General features: G+C 47.3%; 1 protein-coding gene across 13 annotated transcripts in view; it reads left to right on the plus strand.

Annotated features, from left to right (window-relative positions):
• LOC139396991 (formin-like protein 2) overlaps positions 1–26,585 on the plus strand; it is a 90,641-nt gene that overhangs the window by 44,293 nt on the left and 19,763 nt on the right. For 6 of the 13 annotated variants that reach the window (XM_071143946.1, XM_071143942.1, XM_071143944.1 and 3 more), the window contains exons 3-13: positions 7,891–7,971; positions 12,186–12,262; positions 13,123–13,206; positions 14,070–14,219; positions 16,842–16,877; positions 17,376–17,405; positions 17,569–17,613; positions 19,340–19,448; positions 19,780–19,856; positions 23,344–23,437; positions 26,495–26,569. In XM_071143946.1, the coding sequence (XP_071000047.1) occupies positions 7,891–7,971; positions 12,186–12,262; positions 13,123–13,206; positions 14,070–14,219; positions 16,842–16,877; positions 17,376–17,405; positions 17,569–17,613; positions 19,340–19,448; positions 19,780–19,856; positions 23,344–23,437; positions 26,495–26,569 (858 nt within the window). The remainder of the gene's footprint in view (positions 1–7,890; positions 7,972–12,185; positions 12,263–13,122; positions 13,207–14,069; positions 14,220–16,841; positions 16,878–17,375; positions 17,406–17,568; positions 17,614–19,339; positions 19,449–19,779; positions 19,857–23,343; positions 23,438–26,494; positions 26,570–26,585) is intronic. The other 7 variants (XM_071143957.1, XM_071143964.1, XM_071143947.1 and 4 more) reach the window with 3 other exon arrangements.

The following is a 26,585-nucleotide window of genomic DNA, read 5'->3' on the forward strand; positions in this document are numbered from 1 at the left end:
GTTCTTATTTTCCTCAATTAAGTTGGAAAAATAGGATGATCGAGCAGCAGTGAGGGCTCTTCGATACTGCACGGTACTGTCTTTCCAAGCTAGTCGGAAGACCTCCAGTTTGGTGTGGCGCCATTTCCGTTCCAATTTTCTGTAAACTTGCTTCAGAGCTCGGGTATTTTCTGTATACCAGGGAGCTAGTTTCTTATGACAAATGTTTTTAGTTTTTAGGGGTGCAATTGCATCTAGGATATTGTGCAAGGTTAAATTGAGTTCCTCAGTTAGGTGTTTAACTGATTTTTGTCCTCTGACGTCCTTGGGTAGGCAGAGGGAGTCTGGAAGGGCATCAAGGAATCTTTGGGTTGTCTGAGAATTTATAGCACAAGTTTTGATGCTCCTTGGTTGGGGTCTGAGCAGATTATGTGTTGCGATTGCAAACGTAATAAAATGGTGGTCCGATAGTCCAGGATTATGAGGAAAAACATTAAGATCTGCAACATTTATTCCATGGGACAAAACTAGGTCCAGAGCATGACTGTGACAGTTTGTAGGTCCAGAGACATGTTGGACAAAACCCACTGAGTCGATGATGGCTCCGAAAGCCTTTTGGAGCGAGTCTGTGGACTTTTCCATGTGAAAATTAAAATCACCAAAAATTAGAATATTATCTGCTATGACTACAAGGTCCGATAGGAATTCAGGGAAATCAGTGAGGAACTCTGTATATGGCCCAGGAAGCCTTTAACAGTAGCTATAAAAAGTTATTGAGTAGGTTGCATAGATTTCATGACTAGAAGCTCAAAAGACGAAAACGTCATTTTTTTTTTGTTAATTGAAATTTGCTATTGTAAATGTTAGCAGCACCTCCGCCTTTGTGGGATGCACGGTGGATATGGTCACAAGTATAACCAGGTGGTGAGGCCTCAATTAACACAGTAAATTAATCAGGCTTAAGCCAGATTTCAGTCAGGCCAATCACATCAAGATTATGATCAGTGATTAGTTCATTGACTATAACTGCCTTTGAAGTGAGGGATCTAACATTAAGTAGCCCTATTTTGAAATGTGAGGTATCACGATCTCTTTCAATAATGGCAGGAATGGAGGAGGTCTTTATCCTAGTGAGATTGCTAAGGCGAACACCGCCATGTTTAGTTTGCCCAACCTAGGTCGAAGCGCAGACACGATCTCAATGGGGATAGCTGAGCTGACTACACTGACTGTGCTAGTGGCAGAATCCACTAAGCCGACAAGCTGGCTAATAGCCTGCTGCCTGGCCTGCACCCTATTTCATTGTGGAGCTAGAGGAGGTAGAGCCCTGTCTATGTTGGTAGATAAGATGAGAGCACCCCTCCATCTAGGCTGGAGTCTGTCACTCTTCAGCAGGCCAGGCTTGGTCCTGTTTGTGGGTGAGTCCCAGAAAGAGGGCCAATTATCTACAAATTCTATCTTTTGGGAGGGTCTGAAAACAGTTTTCCACCAGCGATTGAGTTGTGAGACTCTGCTGTAGAGCTCATCACTCCCCCTAACTGGGAGGGGGCCAGAGACAATTACTCGATGCCGACACATCTTTCTAGCTGATTTACAGGCTGAAGCTATGTTGCGCTTGGTGACCTTTGACTGTTTCATCCTAACATCGTTGGTGCCGACGTGGATAACAATATCTCTATACTCTTTACACTCACCAGTTTTAGCTTTAGCCAGCACCATCTTCAGATTAGCCTTAACCTCGGTAGCCCTGCCCCCTGGTAAACAGTGTATGATCGCTGGATGATTCGTTTTAAGTCTAATACTGCGGGTAATGGAGTCTCCAATGACTAGGGTTTTCAATTTGTCAGAGCTAATGGTGGGAAGCTTCGGCGTCTCAGACCCCGTAACGGGAGGAGTAGAGACAAGAGAAGGCTCGGCCTCAGACTCCGACTCGCTGCTTAATGGGGAAAACCTGTTGAAAGTTTCTGTCGGCTGAATGAGCGACACCGGTTGAGCATTCCTACAGCATTTCCCTCCAGAAGCCATGAGAAAGTTGTCTGGCTGCAGGGACCGTGCGAGGGGATTTATTTTAACGTTACTATCTGTACTTAGTGGTGGCACAGACTCTGTTCATCCTTTCCTACACTTAAATGACCCTTGCCTAACAATTGCGTCTGAAGCTGGGCTTGCAGCACAGCTATCCTCGCCGTAAGGAGATTGTTCTCCTGTATATTATGAGTACAGCGACTGCAATTAGAAGGCATCATGTTAATGTTACTACTTAGCTTTGGCTGTTGGAGGTCCTGACGAACCATGTCCAGATAAAGCGTCCGGAGTGAAAAAGTTGAATGGGGAAAAAAAAGTTGTGAGGTAAAAACTAAAAATATAAACAGTAATTAAAAAGTAAAAACCGTAAAGTTGTCAGGTAGCAAAGTAAGGTTGGTAACAAAACGAAATATCACGTTGCTTTAGTATAATATACTATGTGCCAAAGTTGTCCGTGATGAGATTCAAACATGCAACCTTCGCTTTGCTAGACCTTTGCGCTTTTACGCCCACACATCCACCTCGACCAACGAGCCTAATTTGACGAGTCTGTGATAGTGGAGCCGCTGTGAGTGATGACCTTGTGGCCTTTTATTAGAGTGCCGATATACGCACGGGAAACTGTTGAGTGTGAAAAATCCAGCAGCGTTTTAGGTATTAACCCAAACCGGTGCGTCTGGCACCGACTACCATACCCCGTTTAAAGGCGCTTACATTTTCTGTGTTGCCCATTCCCCCTCTGAATGGCACACATACACAATCCATGTCTCAAGGCTTAAAAATCATTTTTAACCTGTCTCTAGAGGTCGACCGATTTATCGGAATGGGCGATTAATTAGGGCCGATTTCAAGTTTTCATAACAATCGGAAATCGGTATTTTTGGACACCGATTTGGACAATTTACTTTTCTTTCTTTTTTTACACCTTTTTTAAATCTTTATTTAACTTGGCAAGTCAGTTAAGAACACATTCATAATTTCAATGACGGCCTAGGAACGGTGGGTTAACTGCCTTGTTCAGGGGCAGAACAACAGATTTTTATCTTGTCAGCTCGGGGATTCAATCTTGCAACCTTACAGTTAACTAGTCCAACGCTCTAACCACCTGCCTCTCATTGCACTCCACGAGGAGACTGCCTGTTACGAGAATGCAGTAAGCCAAGGTAAGTTGCTAGCTAGCATTAAACTTATCTTATAAAAAACAATCAATCAATCAATCATAATCACTAGTTAACTACACATGGTTGATGATATTACTAGTTTATCTAGCGTGTCCTGCGTTGCATATAATTGATGCAGTGCGTATTCGCGAAAAAGACTGTCCTTGCTCCAATGTGTATCTAACCATAAGCATCAATGCCTTTCTTGAAATCAATACACAGAAGTATATATTTTTAAACCTGAATATTTAGCTAAATGAAATACAGGTTAGCAGGCAATATTAACCTGGTGAAATTGTGTCACTTGAGTCAGGCTATATGTAACAGTTTGGGCCGCCTAATTTGCCAGAATTTTACGTAAGTATGACATAACATTGAAGGTTGTGCAATGTAACAGGAATATTTAGACTTATGGATGCCACCCGTTAGATAAAATACAGAACGGTTCCGTATTTCACTGAAAGAATAAACGTCTTGTTTTCGAGATGATAGTTTCCGGATTCGACCATATTAATGACCTAAGGCTCGTATTTCTGTGTGTTATTATGTTATAACTAAGTCTATGATTTGATAGAGCAGTCTGACTGAGTGATGGTAGGCAGCAGCAGGCTCGTAAGCATTCATTCAAACAGCACTTTCGTGCGTTTTGCCAGCAGCACTTCGCAATGCTTCAAGCATTGCGCTGTTTATGACTTCAAGCCTATCAACTCCTGAGATTAGGCTGGTGTAACCGATGTGAAATGGCTAGCTAGTGAGCGGGGTGCGCGCTAATAGCGTTTCAAACGTCACTTGCTCTGAGACTTGGAGTAGTTGTTCCCCTTGCTCTGCAAGGGGCGCAGCATTTGTGGAGCGATGGGTAACGATGCTTCAAGGGTGGCTGTTGTCGATGTGTTCCTGGTTCGAGTCCAGGTAGGGGCGAGGAGAGGGACGAAAACTATACTGTTACACTGGCAATACTAAAGTGCCTATAAGAACATCCAATAGTCAAAGGTATATGAAATACAAATGGTATAGAGAGAAATAGTCCTATAATTCCTATAATAACTACAACCTAAAACTTCTTACCTGGGAATATTGAAGACTCATGTTAAAAGGAACCACCAGCTTTCATATGTTCTCATGTTCTGAGCAAGGAACTTAAACGTTAGCTTTCTTACATAGCACATATTGCACTTTTACTTTCTTCACCAACACTTTGTTTTTGCACATGTTTCATTATTTATTTGAGGCTAAATAGATTTTATTGGTGTATTATATTAAGTTAAAATAAGTGTTCATTCACTATTGTTGTAATTGTCATTATTTCAAATAAATAAAAACAATTGGCCGATTAATCGGTATCGGCTTTTTTTTTGGTCCTCCAATAATCTGTATCGGTATCGGCGTTGAAAAATCATAATCGGTCGACCTCTAGTCTCCTCCCCTTCATCTACACGGATTGAAGTGAATTTAACATGTGACATCAAAATGGGACCATAGCTTTCACCTGGATGCACCTGGTCTATGTCGTGGAAAGAGCACGTTTTTAATGTTTTGTCTACTGAGTGGAAATCAACAACAGTGATGTGGTTTAGCCCCAGTAGTTTGGCACAATCGCCAGTAAACAAAATGACAGTGTAACGGTTTTCTGTATGAGAAGGAGAGTCAGACCAAAATGCAGCGTGTCGATTGCGATCCATGTTTTAATAAACAAACGCAAAACACGAATCAATACAAACACTACAAAAATAAAGAACGTAATGAACGTAACGAAAACCTAAACAGCCTATCTGGTGAAAACACATAGACAGGAACAATCACCCACAAACACACAGTGAAACCCAGGCTACCTAAATATGGTTCCCAATCAGAGACAATGACGAACACCTGCCTCTGATTGAGAACCATATCAGGCCGAACATAGAACTGGACAAACTAGACATGTAACATAGAATGCCCACTCAGATCACACCCTGACCAACCAAAACATAGAAACATACAAAGTAAACTATGGTCAGGGTGTGACAGTACCCCCCCCCCCCCCCCCCCCCCCCCCCAAGGTGCGGACTCCGGCCGCAAAACCTGAACCTATAGGGGAGGGTCTGGGTGGGCATCTGTCCGCGGTGGCGGCTCTGGCGCTGGACGTGGACCCCACTCCATAATAGTCTTAGTCCACCTCCTTAGCGTCCCTAGATAGGTTACCCTCCTAAATGACAGCTCGGGACAGAGGGGCAGCTCGGAACAGAAGGACAGCTCGGGACAGAGGTAGCTCGGGACTGATGGGTAGCTCAGCACTGAGAGGAAGCTCAGCACTGAGAGGAAGCTCAGGCAGGTAGTTGAATCCGGCAGATCCTGGCTGGCTGGCGGTTCTGGCAGATCCTGGCTGACTGGCGGTTCTGGCAGATCCTGGCTGACTGGCAGATCTGGCAGATCCTGGCTGACTGGCAGATCTGGCAGATCCTGGCTGACTGGCAGATCTGGCAGATCCTGGCTGACTGGCAGATCTGGCAGATCCTGGCTGACTGGCAGATCTGGCAGATCCTGGCTGACTGGCAGATCTGGAAGAGTCTGGTCGACTGGCAGATCTGGAAGAGTCTGGTCGACTGGCAGCTCTGGCTGCTCCATGCTGACTGGCTGCTCCATGCTGACTGGCAGCTCTGGCTGCTCCATGCTGACTGGCAGCTCTGGCTGCTCCATGCTGACTGGCAGCTCTGGCTGCTCCATGCTGACTGGCAGCTCTGGCTGCTCCATGCTGACTGGCAGCTCTGGCTGCTCCATGCTGACTGGCAGCTCTGGCTGCTCCATGCTGACTGGCAGCTCTGGCTGCTCCATGCTGACTGGCAGCTCTGGCTGCTCCATGCTGACTGGCTGCTCCATGCTGACTGGCGGCCCTGACTGCTCCATGCTGACTGGCGGCCCTGGCTGCTCCATGCTGACTGGCGGCCCTGGCTGCTCCATGCTGACTGGCGGCTCTGGCTGCTCCATGCTGACTGGCGGCTCTGGCTGCTCCATGCTAACTGGCAGCTCTGGCGGCTCCTTGCAGACTGGCAGCTCTGGCGGCTCCTTGCAGACTGGCAGCTCTGGCGGCTCCTTGCAGACAGGCAGCTCTGGCAGCTCCTTGCAGACTGGCAGCTCCTTGCAGACTGGCAGCTCCTTGCAGACTGGCAGCTCTATGCAGACTGGCAGCTCCTTGCAGACTGGCAGCTCCTTGCAGACTGGCAGCTCCTTGCAGACTGGCAGCTCTATGCAGACTGGCAGCTCCTTGCAGACTGGCAGCTCTATGCAGACTGGCAGCTCTATGCAGACTGGCAGTTCTGAACAGGCGGGAGACTCCGGCAGCGCTGAAGAGAAGGAAGGCTCTAACAGCGCTAGACAGGCGGGAGACTCCAACAGCGCTGAAAAGGAGGAAGCCTCTAGCAGCGCTGGACAGGCGAGACGCACTGTAGGCCTGATGCGTGGTGCTGGCACTGGTGGTACTGGGCCGAGGACACGCACAGGAAGCCTGGTGCGGGGAGCTGCTACCGGAGGGCTGGGGTGTGGAGGTGGTACTGGAAAAACCGGACCGTGCAGGCGCACTGGAGCTCTTGAGCACCGAGCCTGCCCAACCTTACCTGGTTGAATGCTCACGGTCGCCCTGCCAGTGCGGCGAGGTGGAATAGCCCGCACTGGGCTATGCAGGCGAACCGGAGACACCGAGCGCAAGGCTGGTGCCATGTAAGCCGGCCCAAGGAGACGCACTGGGGACCAGCTGCGTAGAGCCGGCTTCATGGCATTAGGCTCGACGCTCAATCTAGCCCGGCCGACACGCGGAGCTGGAATATACCGCACCGGGCTATGCACCCGCACTGGAGACACCGTGCGCACCACTGCATAACACGGTGCCTGTCCGGTCTCTCTAGCCCCCCGGTAAGCACAGGGAGTTTGCGCAGGTCTCCTACCTGGCGTAGCCATACTCCCTGTTAGCCCCCCCCCAAGAAATGTTTGGGGCTGCCTCTCGGGCTTCCTTGCCAGCCGTGTTCCCTCATATCGCCGGCTCCTCTCTCCGGCTGCCTCTGCTCTCCTAAGTGCCTCCACCTGTTCCCATGGGAGGCGATCTCTTCCAGCCAGTATCTCCTCCCAAGTGTAACAGCCCTTGCCATCCAAAACGTCCTCCCATGTCCATTCCTCTTTACGCTGCTGTTGCTGCCTGTTGACACGCTGCTTGGTCCGTTGGTGGTGGGTGATTCTATAACGGTTTTCTGTATGAGAAGGAGAGTCGGACCAAAATGCAGCGTGTCGATTGCGATCCATGTTTTAATAAACAAACGTAAAACACGAATCAATACAAACACTACAAAAATAAAGAACGTAATGAACGTAACGAAAACCTAAACAGCCTATCTGGTGAAAACACATAGACAGGAACAATCACCCACAAACACACAGTGAAACCCAGGCTACCTAAATATGGTTCCCAATCAGAGACAATGACGAACACCTGCCTCTGATTGAGAACCATATCAGGCCGAACATAGAACTGGACAAACTAGACATGTAACATAGAATGCCCACTCAGATCACACCCTGACCAACCAAAACATAGAAACATACAAAGTAAACTATGGTCAGGGTGTGACAGACAGTTAATGTTGTCCCCTTTAACCCTCCACAGTTAGCTGAGTAACTACAGAATGAGGGTGAAAGTAACGTGTTTTTGTGTTCTCTCTGTCTCCTCTCTCTCTCTTCTCTCTCTCTCTCCCTCTCACAGGAACGATTCCAAGTGAAGAACCCCCCCCACACATACATCCAGAAGCTGAGGGGCTTTCTGGACCCGGCCGCCACCAGGAAGGTAAGGGAGAGTGTGGATTCTTCCCGACCAACTGTTCCACTGCCTCAGCTTCTTCCTTCCCCTTTCAGCTCAACACCACCTGTGTTACATTAATTTGTAGAAAAACGTAGCAAAACATGTTGCAATGTAAAAAACTTTAAACGTTTCTTATTGGATAAGTTCACGTAGTCCCTTCCCATTTAGCCCCTTCTGCTTCCGTTTCAGTCCTAGTGAATGTTACCCAGGGTATCCCCACCATACAGCTGTGTTGCCCTGAGAAGTAGTGGGCCCTGGGAGTGAACATGGCCTTGCGGAGCCATAGCTAACAGGAGCATTATGATATCGTGCCGGTGGTAGTGTTAGGGGAGGGAAGCAGCCAGTACCGGCTGAGGCTGACTCTCTGGCCACAGGAGTTGGAGAGGCGAGAAGGTTTTCCAGAGTAAAGTGTCAGCCAGCGTTCAGGCCTCGCCAATAGGAAGAAATTTGGCTTGCGGAGGGAGATAGTGCCACTGTCCCGATGGGATGCGTTCCAAATGTTGCCCGATTCCCTATATAGTGCACTACTTTTGACCAAGGCCCATAGGGTATATAAGCAATTCTATAGGGAGTATGTTGCCATTTGGGACGAGGCCACAAAGTTGTCTCTGTAATAAAAACAAATTAGCGCCGAGCGACTCTGCCAGAGGGACATCAAATTGCTCCAGATAATTAAATTACGCTGACCGACTGGATTGAAGGTTTCGGAGCGTGAATATGCTACGGGAGCGTGAAGAGGGCAAGAAAGCAGTTCTAGATCAGCCAATGATGTGACTTCTGCCTAGTGACGATCTAGGTTGGATTGTTTCGAGTATTACATTTTTCATAGTGTTGAAGTGTGTTCCTCGTCTCTCTCCGATCGAAAAAGCAAAGAGAATATGTTCTGCATCTTGTATCACGACACGCCTCGTGTTTTGGCACTCCTGCAGCCCTAGCTGCATTATCGATGAACCCTTCTAAGCTCGGGGCGTACGTCTCCCTCAGAGCATCGCCCTGCTCTTTAGGGTTGTATCCAAAAAATGGCACACTATTCCCTTTCCAGTGCACTACTTTCGACCAGAGCCCTATGGACCCTGGTCAAAAGTAGTGGACGGCGAAAGGGAATAGGGGTGCCATATGGGACGCACCCGTATTCGGCTCTCTGATGATACAGAACGTGACTGAAGGACTAATGTTCCTCTCTGGAGACGGAGATGAAGGGGAAGGAGGATAGGAGGAGGATGAAGAGCAACACTGGAGAGGAGAAGCGAGGAATAGAGAGAGGAAGGAGGATGGTGGATGGTAGATAACAAGTGCTCATGTTGTGGTCAGATGCAAGACTATGAGGAGGAGTGCATTGTGGGATGGGGCAGGGTTAGGCTTCCTCCCTAATGGCACCCTAGTCCCTATAGTGCACTACTTTTGACTGGAGCCGAGCCAAAAGTGGTGCACTATATAGGGAAATAGGGTGCTATTTGGGATGTTGGCATGGTGAACGGGAGGATGGCTCCCTGATGACGGAAATGACTGGTCCAGGTTTAACTCTCTTTCGGGGTGTAAACACTTAGCACTGCCATGGCTGAAGGAAGGATTTATTACACACTACCTGCATCCCAAATGGCACCCTATTCCCTATATATTGGTCTACTTTTGTCCAGGGTCCATAGGGAGTCCCATAGGGCTCTGGTCAACAGTAGTGCACTATGTAGGGGATAGGGTGCCATTTGGGACGCATTCACTGACTCCAGGGCCTGCATACGTTTAGGCAGCGAGCCCTCGCTGTCTTTGTTTGTCTAACACCGCTGACCAAAGTATGATCTTCCTCTATCTTTATTGAAACCGTTTGTCACGGGCTGGAATCGAGCCTTCAGCGAGAGGCAACAGCGCTTATTAAAACACGTCTCTGTTTTTTCGACGACGAGCGGTTGGGCTCCTGTGTTTATTTTCACGTCCAAACGTCTGGGCTGTTTATCACATGCCCTGGGAACTATGAGTCGTCAGAGTCTGCTCCCTCCACAGTTGGGCTTATACCATGCTCCAACAACAGTCCCGCGTGTCCCTCGCAGGACGTCAGCAGCCGGCACCAGAGGGAGAGGGGGAAAGAGACAGAGAGAGAGAGTTGGAAAATGGAGAGAGACGGGGAAAGATAGTGTGTGAGAGAGCGCAGGGGAGAACGAGAGAGTAGGGGAGAGAGAGAGATGCAGGAAAAGAGAGTTATGGTTTTACATTCCTGTTCAACCCCCTTTTCTTCAGACTCGGAACAATTGCCACTTTGTGCCTCTGTGGAGAGCCGGAGCTGGAGTTCATTGCCGCCTCTTTACATATGCAGGCCCCCGTGCATTCCTCTCAGCCAATAGGCATCCAAAAAGGAAGAGGTTCATTCCAAAAAACTCCCTAAGAATGTATCAGCCATTGATTTGTTTCCAGGATGACCTCCCCAGAGCGTGCACCGTCCTCCACTCATCACAGCTCCCCACTCGACCTCTTTTCCCCTCTCTCACTCTCTCTTTGCTATCTCTCCCTTCCGCCTGTTGTCTCTGTTCTTCTCTTCCTCCTCTCTCTTTCCCTGCTTTTTTTTCTCTCTCTCCCTGCACTCTCTCTCGTCTCGTTCCCCCTGCTCTCTCTCTCTCGTCTCGTTCCCCCTTCTCTCTCTCTCTCGTCTCGTTCCCCCTGCTCTCTCTCTCTCGTCTCGTTCCCCCTGCTCTCTCTCTCTCGTCTCGTTCCCCCTGCTCTCTCTCTCTTGTCTCGTTCCCCCTGCTCTCTCTCTCTCGTCTCGTTCCCCCTGCTCTCTCTCTCTCGTCTCGTTCCCCTTGCTCTCTCTCTCTCGTCTCGTTCCCCCTGCTCTCTCTCTCTCGTCTCGTTCCCTCTGCTCTCTCTCGTCTCGTTCCCCCTGCTCTCTGGATCTGAGCGGCAGCTGGTAGTACTTAGTGAGGAGTGATGTGTGTGTGTGTACGTGACCGCTGTGTGTGTGGGTCAGGGAGTCTGCGCAGTACACCTCACACTAGCGCCGCTTTCCATATAAACACACAAGGGGCCTCCTCCCTAATAAAAACACTGTTTCTCATCTCACATGTGCCAAACACACACCCCAGCTCAGTACTACAGGCCAAGGACCAGAGAAACCCTGCCAATGGGAACATCTCTGTACTCATCTCTCTCTCTCTCTGTGTTTATAACACCGGGCACTGCTCTGTTTGTCTGGCACCCTATTCCTTACCTAGTGCACCACTTTTTGACCAGAGCCCTGTGCACTATATAGGGAATAGGGTGCTATTTGGGATGCCGCCAGCCATAGACACATCATGGAAAGGGAAGGCTCCAGCTCAGCCAAAAATGGGTTGATATGGAGACTGGGAGCCTCCTCCTCTGTCTCTGTCATTGGTGATGCAATGATTCACTGTCTGCCATCAGGGAGGCTCTTCCACTGAACGAGTAGTGATCAACACCGGTTCTTCTGGGCGTTGATTATGAATGCTAATGGCAAAGCCCTGTCGCTCACGCTATTGCTTTTTGGATTCCGCCGCGCAACTTTTGCGTAACAGGCTGCGAGGCTTTTGTTTGTAGTCGCGGGTCTTTTTGTCTGAAAATGAAAGCAACGAGAGAGAGAGAGAGAGAGAGAGGTGAGAGGGAGAAAGAGAGAGAGAGGGAACAACCTCCCCACGAACACTTGTGTCACGTTGCATATTCACATGCAGGGCAGGTCATACACTTCAGTCCACCCAGCGTTTGTTCCTGGACATGTAACCACGGGAACAGCACAACGGGACTAGAATGGATATATGCTGTGTGTGTGTTTGTGTAAAGGCCCTGACAGCTCAAACACAAGCCAGATCCAAGTTAATGAGTCGATTATGGCCTCATCCCAAATAGCACATTATTCTCTATATACTGTAGTGCACCACATTCGACCAAAAGTACACTGTATAGGGAATAGAGTGCCATTTGGGATGCTACGATTATATTGCTCCGGATGAAGGAACTGCTTCTACGCAAAGCAGACATTGGAATGACTACGGTAAAGTCAAGCATTCTATAAGCAGGACTGTCCATTATGTTGACTGTCATGCTTCCTGGCCCTCTGTTGAATGAGAAACGACCGATGATATGGTTGGTGAAATGCCCCACAAATCACTCAAAGTTCATCCCAACATATTCTATCGGTCTACTGAATACGGAACGGAGTGATGAAATGTTCAAAATGTCTCTTTCTTTAACCCCAGAAATTCAGACGGAGGGTGCAGGAGTCCACCCAGGTCCTGAGAGAACTGGAAATTTCATTAAGGACCAATCACATAGGGTGAGTAATAATTAAGATTAAGTATGTGAATGTGAAGGTCAAGTGCCTGCGTCCCAAATTGGTACCCTATGGGCCCTGGTCAAAAATAGTGCACTAGAAAGGGAGTAGGGTGCCATTTGGGTCTCATCCCAGCTGTGGTCGCAGGTGGTAATGAGGCCAGGGTGCATGCTGGGAGCTGGAGGCAGGATGAGGCAGGATAAGGGATGATAAGGGTCAGCAGGAAGCAGCGGGGGTTGATGGGACTGGATCAATGTCACTGGCGACACGGCACCACTTTGTGACCCTGTGAGGACAGGAAGGAACAGCATGGGTTCCAAATGGCACCCTATTCCCTAAACAGTGCACTACTTTTGACCCGAGTCCCCAGCCACAGACAGGAGACCAGCCAGCCAGCCAGCCAAGTCCTACCTAGACAATACAACCCCAGGCAGACTCTGTTACATTACAACAGTCACACAATCTCAGCATCCCAACAACACAAGATGCCCCCCCCCCCCCCTCTCTCTCTCTCTCTCTCTCTCTCTCTCTCTCTCTCTCTCTCTCTCTCTCTCTCTCTTTCTCTCTCTCTCTCTCTCTCATCTCTCTCTCTCTCATCTCTCACTCTCTCTCCTATATATCTCTTTCTCTCACTCTCTTTCTCTCTTCATCTCTCTCACTCTTTCTTTATCTCTCACTCTCTCTCTCTATCTCTCTCCCTCTATCTCTCTCCCTCTTTCCCTCTCCTTGTTGTGTAGGCCTATCACAATGTCAAATGAGAATCCCAGACCGTTCACAACTCTGTGTGTTGCACGTGAACCACATGCCGAGCACCGTCTGCGCATTGTCTTTGAACTAAGACTGTGTGTCATTTCTCCTTCTAGGTGGGTGAGAGAGTTCTTAAACGAAGAAAACAAAGGCCTGGACGTACTGGTGGAGTATCTGTCTTTTGCGCAGTACGCTGTCACGTAAGTGTCCCCCCCACGGCTCTTTCTCCTTTCTCCATGTCCTCCTATAGCGCGGGCCAGACAATGAGCACAATGGCCCTTTTTTTGTTTGTTAGCCTAATCAACCACGCATCTCCTCGACACCCTGCAGCCTGCTTCGTTCTCAGAAACACCGAGTCACTGGTCGTATGTGGCGACCGGCGCTGCTCCCGTAGACTCTGTCTACGTCCCAACTGACACCCTATTCCCTATATAGACCTGGTCAAAAGCAGTGCACGGCATAGGGAATAGGGTGCCATTTGCCGTGCATACGTTCAACTCTGTGTGGCATGTAGATTCTATTCATAGATGGAATAATTACTCGGTCCCGGGGGGTTTCCATTCAGAGCCAATGGCGTTTTTAGTTACGTTTGTATTTGCTTTCTGACCCTACGTTATTGGTCTGTCCAACACGTTTCTAATGGTTACCCCATCAGTGAGTGTTTACCTTGATTACCCAGGTACTAGTTAGTCCCCTGCCTTTTTGTTAGAAAACAGCCACAGCTATAAAAAAATATTTAAAAAGAATACAGGGGGAGGGGTGGGGGGATATCTGCCCTCCTAAAATGTGAAGTAAGAGATGCCTCTATGTGACTTTTATACAGTTCTCCTTTTCCTTCCAGACTCTGATAATGTATTAAACAGATTAGGGCTGTGTCTTAAACGGCACCCTATCCACTATGCAGTGCACTACCTTTGACCAGAAACCTATGGGCCCTGGTCAAAAGTAGTGCACTATAAAGACAATACGGCGCTATTTGGGACATTACTGGACTGTGGTCAGAGAGTACAGAAATGTACTAGGTTCTCTAAGCCCCTTTGTCCTGTGTGTTTCCCCTCTCCAGGTTTGATGGCGACAGCGTGGAGAACAACCCGGAGAAGTCAGTGGACAAGCCCTGGAGCAGATCCATAGAGGACCTGCATGGGGGGAGTAACCTCCCGTCCCCCGTCAGCGGGAACAGCATTACCCGCGCCGGGCGACACGCCACGCTACGGTAAGCAACGCACACGCCACCTCACCACCATACATTATAGCCTAGAGGCTACTGTAAGAACGCGCTGCAATGATAACCAAGTCCTAATTCTCTATTTAAAACGTAACATGCTTGTTGTATAAGAAATGTCTTGAAATTGTTTTTGACTTAGTCTGGATTGTCACAGTTCCCAGGTTTGCTAATACGCTCACGCGTTTGCATGTGATGTCTGAGAAGGCCTTTTGTTGTGGTCATGAGGCCTTTAAGTCTTTAAATGGCTTAAGACACGTTTAGTTGTGGCATGGAACAGCAGGACGAAGGATAAGGGGGCGGGGGGGGGGGGGGGGTTGTTTTCCAGAGCTGTGTTTCAAGCGGCATCTTATTCCCAATATAGTCCACTACTTTTGATGGGTCACTTTTGATGGGTCAAAAGTAGGGCACTACATACAGGGAATTGGGTGCCATTTGGGAGAAGACCTTTTATTGGGTCGTCTGACTCATGATGTTATGGAATAGGATATCTCTGACACGGGGGTTTTCGTGGCTTCTGAACAATCTGGAAGAACTCTCTTCTAGCACCATCTTTTCCACAGGGATTTTACAGATATTACGTGTTATGTCATGAATATGACGCGAGTTCTACGTCTTTTTGATTTGGCAAACATTTAACATTTGAAATTCTCCCCGTTTCCTTTAAACCGTGGTCATTTCATTTGGAGTATAGGCGGCAAACATAGTTCATGCATATTTCTGACTCTGTTAATCGCCGCAGTCGTTTCAATGATGTCCCGGTGTGTTAGTCCCATTGACTTCACATGTACACGGCTAATCCCAATTTTTCTGACCGTCAGTAACTCACAGGTCTTTTAACGAGAGACGTTACACCACTGAGACCGCACGCGTCTTCTGAACCCCAACGTTATCCTAACTCTCATATAATCGACAAACGAATCTGGACTCGCTAGGCTTCTTCTCTTAGGAAACACACAGGCCAGTTTGTGTCCCCCAAAATGGCACCCGATTCCCTATAGAATGTCGCCGAGTGCACACCTTTGACCAGAGCTCTATGGGCCCTGTTCCAAAGTAGTACACTTTATAGGATATGTACTATAGGAGACCAAGGCTATGTGTGGCCAAATGACACTCTATTCCCTATATAGTGCACTACTTTTGACGAGTGGCGACCTGTTCCCTATATAGTGCACTACTTTTGACGAGTGGCGACCTGTTCCCTATATAGTGCACTGGTTTTGAAAAGTAGTACAATATAGGGAATAGGGTGCCATTCGGGACCCATGCAGTGCCTTCAGAAAGTATTCATACCCCTTGACTTATTCTACATTTTGTGTTACAGCCTGAATTCAAAATGGATTAAATATATATATATATTTTCAATCTCACCCATCTACACACAATACCCCATAATGACAAAGTGAAAACATGGTTTTAGACATCTTTGCAAATGTATTGAAAATGAAATACAGAAATATCTCATTTACATCACGCCTCTGGGTCAATACATGTTAGAATTTCTTTCTGGGTATGTCTCTATGAGGTTTGCACTCCTGGATTGTACAATATTTGCACATTGTTCTTTAAAAAATTCTTCAAGCTCTGTTAAGTTGGCTGTTGATCATTGTTTGACAGCCATTTTCAAGCTTAGCTCTATTCTGTTTCTTTGTATCCTAAAAAAAACTCCCTAGTCCTTGCCGATGACAAGCATACCCAAAACATGATGCAGCCACCACCATGCTTGAACATATGAAGAGTGGTACTAGGTGGATGTGTTGTGTTGTATTTTTTATTCTCTACAGGCTTCCTTGTTTTAACTCTGTCATTTAGGTTAGTAATGTGGAGTAACTACAATGTTGTTGATCCATCCTCAGTTTTCTCCTATCACAGCCATTCAATTCTGTAACTGTTTTAAAGTCATCATTGGCCTCATGGTGAAATCCCTGAGGTTTCCTTCCTCTCCGGCAACTGAGTTAGGAAGGACTCCTTTATCTTTGTAGTGACTGTGTGTATTGATACAGCATCCAAAGTGTAATTAATAATGCTCAAAGGGATATTCAATGTCTGCTTTTTTTTCTACCAATAGGTGCCCTTTTTAGCGAGGCATTGGAAAACCTTCCTGGTCTTGGTGGTTGAAATCTGTATTTGAATTCACTGTTCGACAGAGGGACCGACCTTACAGATAAACTGTATGTGTGGGTTACAGAAATTAGGCAATCGTTCAAACATCATGTTAAACACTATTTCTGCACATAGTGAGTCCATGCAAATTATTATGTGACTTGTTTAGCACATTTTCACTCTTGAACTTATTTAGGCTTGCCATAACAAAGGGGTTAAATATGTATTACACTCAAAACATTTCAGCTTTCCATTTGTTATTCATTTGTACAAATTTCGAAAAACAGAATCCCACGTTTACATGATGGGGCATTGTGTGTAGATCAGTGACACACAATCTTAACGTGATCCATTTTAAATTCAGGCTGCAGCACAACAAAATGTGGAACAAATGGAGGGGCGTGAATACTTTCTGAAGGAACTGTGTGTGAATGGCAGCTGTATGAACTTAACTAGGTGACGGTGAGAACTGATGTTGACTGGTGTTCTGTCCCGGCCTTCCTCCTCTAGTCTCCTGCTCTGTGCTCCAGTCTTCAGCAGCAGCAGGCAGGTCTACACAGTACACAGTGTGGCTCACGGTGCTATCTGATAGCTCTAGCTCGCCCCACCCCCCTAGCCTTACCTCAACACCTCCTCCCCCCCTCCCCTGTCTTCACTACCTGCCACACACGAGTGCGCACGCACGGGAAGGCAGGCGCCAACGCACGCATGCACACACACACACACACACACACACACACACACACACACACACACACACACTCCTACATGCTTCCATTGCTAAACTGTGGTCCAGTGTGTGGAGGCGTTGAAGGGGAGATGCTACTACCTCTGTTGTGGTCTTACTGTAGACATTTCTGTTCCCATTTAGAGCAAATGGCTTTTTATACCGGCATTGTTCCTGGCCCCCTCTGATTATTGCTTTTCGTATGTCTCCTTGATCAGGCTATATGCGGCAGGTAGTTGTGCAAGTAGTAGCTGGCTACAACCAGACCCTTCTTATGTATCAACTAATACGATGTTATCTGTACTGTTATTCCTTAGTTACCTCCTGACACAGGCTGACAAGTCAAGGTAATTAACATTAGCGTTATCAGTATTTATTCCTATTTCCAACGTACAGCACCTTTGCCTTGTCACAGTTGTATCCCTCCCAAGTCAATCATTGTGTGTCACTTTTCTGATGTCCTGTTGAATTTACATGTCTTTTTCTTAAAAACTCACGGCAAACTCGAAGGACACCGAGCTCTTTGAAATGCCCAAAGTATTCACAAGGACGATGGTACGTCTTCTGGTTCGCCCAGGGTTACCTAGAAATATTTAGGCTGGTCTAGTTTGTAGTTGTGTTTGTTGTGATTTCGACTATAGGCACGTCCCAAATGGCACCCTATTCCCTATGTGGTGCACTACTTCTGACCAGAGCCCAATGTAAAGTATTGCACTATATCGGAATTGAGGTTTCCATTTGGGACTCCGCCTTAGACTATGCTGTTTATTAGCTTTAGTGTTGAAGTAACGTCCATGAAAACATAGTTTGGAAGGCCTTGGAGGATCTTTTATGGGCTCTAAGTCGGTGCACCACAAGGCCTGTCAAAGCAAGTCCACCGCGCCTACATTGAATCAGGGTGATCGACTGTCTCTTTTTACTCATAGTCCTGTCACCACACGTCATTCCGTCTGTGCGGTTACGAAGCAGAGGACGCGTCCCAAATGGCACCCTGGTCCCTATGTAGCGCACTGCTTTTGACCAGGGACCTATGGTCCGCTATTTGGGACGTGTCCACGCCGAAGTCTCTTTCCCTCAAATGAGTGTCGTTCTACCATTCGTTTCCGCTGCCTGGTTGCAGGCAGGCTGAGTGCTGGAGGTGTTTTTCTGTAAAATCGCAGTTCTTTTGGAACACCGTCGCCGGCTGCGTGTGAGGCGATGTTCCAATTCTGTCACCGGTCTCGTGAAGCAGCGAGTGCGTTTATGTGAGGAAACTTGTTTTGCACTACGTAGGCGCCACATGCACCTAAATAGAACAAAGAGCACACATAAACACACACGCACGCACGCACACACACACACACACACACACAAAGACAAACAAAGTCACTCATACACACACCCCGCACAATGTTTTGCTATTTTTTCTTTACTACACGCAAACGTCATAACTGCTTGCTGCTGAATAGCTCTCATTCATGGAACCAGTGAGAAGCATCAGACCATGAAGACTACAGCCAGTATGTTGGATCTGTCCTTATTTACCCTCATCATAAATCCTTATCAAAGCTTAGTCACACTGTCTCAGCCTCTCACACACACACACACACACACACTGAAGACGGATTCAGAGCTTCAAGGCGTCAGTGCTGACATGAATCAGTGTGTGTGTGTGTGTGTGTGTGCATGGGTCGGCTGAAGGCACCTTTTCCCAGAACCATGGCGGGTGGATAAAGTCTTATGACATGCAGGGCTGGAAATAATCAGTCTTATGTCCCTGGCTGGACTGAGCTGTACTGGGCTGTGTTCTGTGGCACACACACACACACACACACACACACACACACACACACACACACACACACACACACACACCAGCGATGTGCTACTCAAGCGCTCTCCTTTCACTGGGAGAAAGGGGTCAGGAGAAAGGCCCTCTTTCGCTAACGTTTTGTCTCCACAAAGCCGGCCTGATCACCTCCATGCATGCAAATGACTTCCTCCATTGTACTAGTTGTAAGTGATATTTTTGTGCAGGATAGTTAAATGAAAACAATCACACGGTCTCCCCTCTGGCCTCTGAGCAAGGCAGTGGATTACACAGCTCTTTGTGTGTCCATGTAACATGCCATGGAGTTGGATGTCTACTTTGAAAACGACGGGGTGCAAGAATGGTACGTGGGCTGCTACGGTTCACCGATGGCATCTGTCTTCTTGTTTACCAAGCCGCGTGTCTCTTTGTTGGTATGAATTCGGAGACGCCTTCTGCTGTGAAGACGCTCCTGTGTCCGATGTGTTTCAGTTGCAACGCGTTGCCGAGCCGGAGAACTCTGAAGAACTCCCGGCTGGTCTGTAAGAAGGACGACGTCCACGTCTGCATCATGTGCCTGCGAGCCATCATGAACTACCAGGTGAGAGTCTCTCCGGTCCCCGGGCTAACCCAGCACATAGGCTGCGTCCCAAATGGAACCCTGTTCCCTAGCTTTGGTCAAAAGTAGTGCCCACGTGTAGGGAACAGGGTGCCATGTGGGACGTAAAATGGAGGGTTGAAGCGCACACGCACCCGCCCTCATCCATCATCGGCCCAATTCAGTTTGTCGTCTACCATGTTTTCCGCAACACATTATGCCTCAAGTTTCTCTTTGTTACGTAAAAGGAGTAACTTCCTGTTTATTAAACGAGATCTCTTTCTTTTTCTCTCCCTCCATCCCTCTCTTGCTCCATCAATTTTTGACGACCCAGTACGGCTTCAACATGGTGATGTCCCACCCGCACGCTGTGAATGAAATTGCACTAAGTCTGAACAATAAGAATCCCAGGTGAGATGGAAGCGTTGTGTCTGGTGTTAAACAGCTCCTCCACTTCTTAGTGATACACATCCAATATCCATAAAACTTATCAAAGTATTAGTGCTAATCTAGGATCAGGTCCCCCCCTCGGTATATATTATGGCATTCATGAGGATCTAAAATGCACAACTGGTTGTAGATCAGCACTCCTGACTCCTACTCTGAGATGCTTCACGAATACAGGCCCTTCCCTCCCCTTATTGCTGCACCTGCTCTTTCAGCGTCCAAATTGTGTGCGAGGCCAAGCATCCAGCACTAACTCATTCCTCCAGCCAGACAGACAGCCAGCTCAGGGCACCGCTGGCACACTGCTAAACACTGGCAGCTGCACAGAGCACCAGGCGACAGGAGGCGCCTTTTTTACTTGGGGGGGCCCACCCCCCCGGGTGTTGTTTATTGAAGTGTGTGTAGCGTGCGTGTCTTTGTGTCCGCGCACTTGTGTGAACACCAACCCCTGTGTGAGTGTATCCCTCAGCCATAATCCCTACGGGTGATGGAAGAAAAGTACAGTCAGCTCATTCATTAAAAGTCCAAATATGATATTATCTTCTATTCTATTTTTTTTTTTTTTAATTCCACTGTAATCCTGGAGGAATTCTCTGCCTGGGTCACAGACTACGGTAGAGGTGTTATTTGACAGACGATTCGAGACAGCTCGGCAAACACCCTTTCAACCCAGCACGAACACACACGCTGGGTTGAAAGGGTGTTTGCCGAGCTGTCTCGAATCGTCTGTCAAATAACACCTCTACCGTAGTCTGTGACCCAGGCAGAGAATTCCTCCAGGATTACAGTGGAATTAAAATAAAAAAAAATTGAATAGAAGATAAGATAATGTCATATTTGGACTTTTAATGAATGAGCTGACTGTACTTTTCTTCCATCACCCGTAGGGATTACGGCTGAGGGATTCACTCTGTAATATACGCTTCGTTTAATCCTCTCGATTATATCAACGGACCTGTTTATCATATATTACATGTTCAGATATTAGATAGACGTTTTAGATCCAGTCATGTGATCTGATAAAAACACATGATGTTACCTCGGATGAACCTTGGTAGTGCGTACGGCCCAGAACGTCACTGGGGCAAAGCGTCCTGCCATCCCGGACCTACAGTCGTATGAAAAAGTTTGGGCACCCCTCTGAGGCGGCATAATCATTTACTCTGTCGTCACAGAAAATGATCACAGTGGCATGCCGTTCATTTTCTAATAAAAGCTGAGTACTGGGGTATTGTCCAGACAATTATTTTTAGTGTAGCAATATTAAGCTGTATGAAATTAAGTCAGATGTGAAAAATAGGCTATGCAAAAATGTGGGCACCCTTGTCATTCTGTTGATTTGAATACCTGTGAATACTTGATTAATTGGAACACACAATTGGTTTGGTGAGCTCATTAAGCCTTAAACTTCATAGACAAGTGCATCCAATCATGAGAAAAGGTATTTCAGGTGGCCAATTGCAAGTTGTTGTTCTCTTTGGCTCTCCCCTGAAGAGTGGCAACATGGGGGCCTCAAAACAACTCTCAAAGGACCTGAAAACAAAGATTGTTCAACATTATGGTTTAGATGAAGGCTACAAAAAGCTATCGCTGTGATTTAAGCTGTCAGTGTCCACTGTGAGGAACATAGTGAGGAAATGGAAGACCACAGGCACAGTTCTTGTTAAGGCCAGAAGTGGCAGGCCAAGTAAAATATCGGAGAGGCGACGGATGGTGAGAACAGTCAAAAACAGCCCACAGACCACCTCCAAAGACCTACATCATCATCTTGCTGCAGATGGTGTCACTGTGCATCGTTCAACAATTCAGCTCACTTTGCACAAGGAGAAGCTGTATGGGAGAGTGATGCGGAAGAAGCCTTTTCTGCACACACGCCACAAACAGAGTCGCTTGAGGTATGCAAACGCACATTTGGACAAGCCAGCTTCATTTTGGAATAAGGTGCTGTGGACTGATGAAACAAAGATTGAGTTATTTGGTCATAACAAGGGACGTTATGCACGGCGGCAAAAGAACACAGCGTTCCAAGAAAAAACACTTGCTACCCACAGTAAAATTAGGTGGGGGTTCCATCATGCTGTGGGGCTGTGTGGCCAGTGCCGGTACTGGGAATCTTGGTAAAGTTGAGGGTCGCAATGGATTCCACTCAATATCAGCAGATTCTTGGGAATCATTTTGAAGAATCAGTCACAAAGTTGAAGTTACGCCGGGGCTGGATATTTCAACAAGACAACGACCCAAAACACTGCTCAAAATCTACCTGGGCATTTATGCAGAGGAACAAGTACAATGTTCTGGAATGGCCATCCCAGTCCCCAGACCTGAATATCATTGAGAATCTGTGGGATGATTTGAAGCGGGCTGTCCATGCTCGGCAACCATCAAACCTAACTGAACTGGAGATGTTTTGTAAGGAGGAATGGTCCAAAATACCTTAATTCATTAAAGACACTCATTAAAGGCTATGGGAAGCGTCTAGAGGCTGTTATTTTAGCAAAAGGAGGCTCTACTAAATATTGATGTGATTTTTCTATTGGGGTGCCCAAATTTATGCACCTGTCTAATTTTGTTTTGATGCATATTGCACATTTTCTGTTAATCCAATAAACCTCATTTCACGACTGAAATATTACTGTGTCCATCAGTTATTTGATAGATCAAAATGAAATTGCTGATCCAAACACCCAATTATTTATAAATGGAAATCATGTAAATTGTCAGGGGTGCCCAAACTTTTTCATACGACTGTATATACTAGGTGGTGTCAGAGGCAGAACCAAAGTCATAGACTGTTCCCTCTGCTACCCCACGGTAAGTGGTACCGCAGCGCCAAGTCTAGGTCCAAAAGGCTCCTTAACAGCTTCTACCTCAAGCCATAAAACAGCTGAACAATTAATCAAATGGCCACCCGGACTATTTGCAAATGGCCACCCCCCCCCCCCTTTATTTTTACACTGCTGCCACTCGCTGTTTATTATCCCCTACCTACATGTACAAATGACCTTGACTACCCTGTACCCCTGCATATTGACCCGGTACCGCTTGTATATAGCCTCATTATTGTTATTTTATTTTGTATTACTATTATTTTTTTTTTTTAATTACTTTAGTTTATTTAGTAAATATTTTCTTAACTCTATTTTATTAAAACTGCATTGTTGGTTATGGGCTCGTAAGTAAGCATTTCACGGTAAGGGTCTACACCTGTTGTATTCGGCGCATGTGACAAATACAATTTGATTTGATTTGACGGCACCCTACTCCCTTCATAGTGCACTACTATTGACCAGGGTCCATGGCGCTCTGGTCCAAACTAGTGCACTAGAAAGGGTATAGGGTGCCATTTGGGATCCGACCGTTATGTAACCTTGTGGCAGAAATGATGGGTCGGTGTTGGCAGTGGCGCCGCGTTACGTTAACCGTTCCTTCTCTTCTTCTTCTCCTTTCCCAGAACCAAAGCTCTGGTGTTGGAGCTGCTGGCCGCCGTGTGTCTCGTGAGGGGGGGACACGAAATCATTCTCTCTGCGTTCGACAACTTCAAGGAGGTGCGGTATGGGGGACGCGCGGAGCAAGAGGATAATGCTGTGCTATTGTGTTTAAGCAGTGGAATTTGACATAGTTCAAATCAAATCAAATGTATTTATATAGCCCTTCGTACATCAGCTGATATCTCAAAGTGCTGTACAGAAACTCAGCCTAAAACCCCAAACAGCAAGCAATGCAGGTGTAGAAGCACCTGTTGACGCCGTGAGTCGTGTGGTAGGAGGATATTATCGAGGGGCGCAGCGCCGGCTGTATCAAAGCCTTTAGACATGTTGCTTCGCATCTCTCAGACAGAAATGGCAGCTCACTGGCCTCTCAGGCCCACAGAGAAATCAGTTCTGTGTTTTGTTAGTGATTTTACAGGCCCTTCAAAGATGTATTCTAACAGATGTGAGTACAAGGGTAGAGTAATATTCAGTACAGCCTGATCAGGGGGCTGTATGTATCTCAGAGTAAGAGTGCTGATCCAGGATCAGGTCGCCCTGTCCATGTAATATTCAGTTCATTATGATCTAAAAAGGAGAGCTGATGCTAGATCAGCGCTTATACCCTGTGTTGTATGCAGTGAATTGTGTAGAGTATTTGATCTCCTCTAGAAAGGAGGGGAGTAAGGTGGAGTCTGGGGTGGCCTGGCATCTCTACAGCAGTCCCAGTTTCTAGGCCGGCTCGGGGAACTTGGGCCGACTGCAGTTAATGCAATATTTACACCCAGAATGAAATATTGAGCATTACAGTCTATTGCATTTCTCTGTTATTAGAGGTGGAATATCAACTTCTATTGCTCAGAGCTGCTCACCCATAAGCAGAAGGTAGAGACATAGCCATGTGTGCCACTGCATCTATTAAAGTCAATGGATAGCGATTGACCCTTCGCAATAGATGTGGTTCGAGGGGTCAATGTCGATAAAACAAAGGAGCTGATTGTGAACTTCAGGAAACAGCAGAGGGAGCACGCCCCTATCCAGATGACGGGACCACAGTGGAAAGCTTCAAGTTCCTCGGCGTGTGTAACAGTATAACTTTAGACCGTCCCCTCGCCCATACCCGGGCGCGAACCAGGGACCCTCTGCACACATCAACAACAGTCACCCACGAAGCATCGTTACCCATCGCTCCACAAAAGCCGCGGCCCTTGCAGAGCAAGGGGAACCACTACTTCAAGGTCTCAGAGCAAGTGACGTCACCGATTGAAACGCTATTTAACGCGCACCACCGCTAACTAAGCTAGCCATTTCACATCCGTTACACTCAACCCCCTTTTGACCTCCTCCTTTTCCGCAGTAACCAGTGATCCGGGTCAACAGCATCAATTTAACAGTATAACTTTAGACTGTCCCCTCGCCCATACCCGGGCGCGAACAATGGACCCTCTGCACACATCAACAACAGTCACCCACGAAGCATCGTTACCCATCGCTCCACAAAAGCCGCGGCCCTTGCAGAGCAAGGGGAACCACTACTTCAAGGTCTCAGAGCAAGTGACGTCACCGATTGAAACGCTATTTAGCGCGCACCGCTAACTAAGCTAGCCGTTTCACATCCGTTACACGTGCACATCACTGACGATCTGAAATGGTCCACCCACACAGGCAGTGTGGTGAAGAAGGCGCAACTGCGCCTCTTCAACCTCAGGAGGCTGAAGAAATTTGGCTTGGCACCTAAAACCCTCACAATTGAGAGCATCCTGTCGGGCTGTATCACCGTTTGGTACGGCAATTGCACCGCCCGCAACCGCAGTGCTCTGCAGAGGGTGGTACAATCTGCCCGAAGAAACACCAGGGGCAAACTACCTGCCCTCCAGGACACCGACAGCACCCGATGTCACAGGAAGGCCAAAAAGGTCATCAAGGACAACAACCACCCGAGCCACTGCCTGTTCACCCCGCTATCATCCAGTAGGCGAGGTCAGTGCAGGTGCATCAAAGCTGGGACCGACAGACCGAAAGACAGCTGCTTCCACCCGGTTACGTAACTCTGCACCTTAGAGGCTGCTGCCCCATATACATAGACTTGAAGTCACTGGCCACTTTAATAATGGAACACTAGTCACTTTAATAATTTTTGCTTTACTCATGTCATATGTATATACTGTATTCTATTCTACTGTATTTAGTCTATGCCACTCCGACATTGCTCATCCTAATAGTTATATATTCCTTAATTCCATTATTTTAATTTTAGGTTGTGTGTATTGTTGTGTAATGTTGGATATTACTGCACTGTTGGAGCTAGAAACACAAGCATTTCACTACACCCGCAATAACATCTGCTAAATATGTGTATGTGACCAAAACAATTGTATTTGATTTAGATTATCTTATTGGTTGGCAGTGTCATATAAATTGTAATATAAAAACAGTGCTTTCTTGTTCAGCTTTTTGTGTTTGGTGCAAAGAACTGATACAATCCGAGTGTTATGTTGGCTTGCTTAAGTTGAAATCGAGCTCTCCCTCTTTGAGGAGGCTTGTTGTGAGGGGGTTCTTGACTCCCCGCTTCGTGGGCTAGAAGGGGTTGTTTGAGTGGGGGGCAGGGTGCAGTCTGGGGCACAGAGCATTGTGTATGAAGGCTGCGCTTATGCACTCCAATCCCATCTCTTCCCCTCTCTCCTCCTCATCTCCTTGACTCTTCATCTCTCCCCTGTCTGTCTCCCCTTCCCTGGCTCTGAGCACCGTCTGAACTATAGAGCTGCATCCCTCTCTCTCTTCTCCTCCCACCCTCTCTCTTTCTTTCTCCCTCTCACCCCTCCCTCTCTCTCTCTCGCTCTTCTCTCCTCCCCCTCCCTCTCTCTCAGAGACGTAGATATGGTAATCGCAGTGGGAGAAATGAGGTCGCGTGTGTTTAAGAAGTCCTATGTCAGGGGCTCCGCTTCATATTTTAGCAGGGAGGTAGCCAGAGTGATGGGAGGGAGTGAGGAGACAGTACATGGGTATGACAGAAACATTTCCTTTCGCAACCTGAGGTAATATGTATGTTGCGTTGCAACGGACAAGGCTTGCTTCCCAAATGGCATCCTATTTTATTACGATAACAAAATGAACGATTGATTGTTTCTCTGGCAGGTGTGTGCTGAGACGCAGCGGTTCGAGAGGCTGATGGAACACTTCAAGGACATGGACAACAACATCGACTTTATGGTACACGACATTTCCA

The sequence above is a fragment of the Oncorhynchus clarkii genome, chromosome 3 (assembly GCF_045791955.1).
Source record: "Oncorhynchus clarkii lewisi isolate Uvic-CL-2024 chromosome 3, UVic_Ocla_1.0, whole genome shotgun sequence".
NCBI classification, from domain to species: domain Eukaryota; kingdom Metazoa; phylum Chordata; class Actinopteri; order Salmoniformes; family Salmonidae; genus Oncorhynchus; species Oncorhynchus clarkii.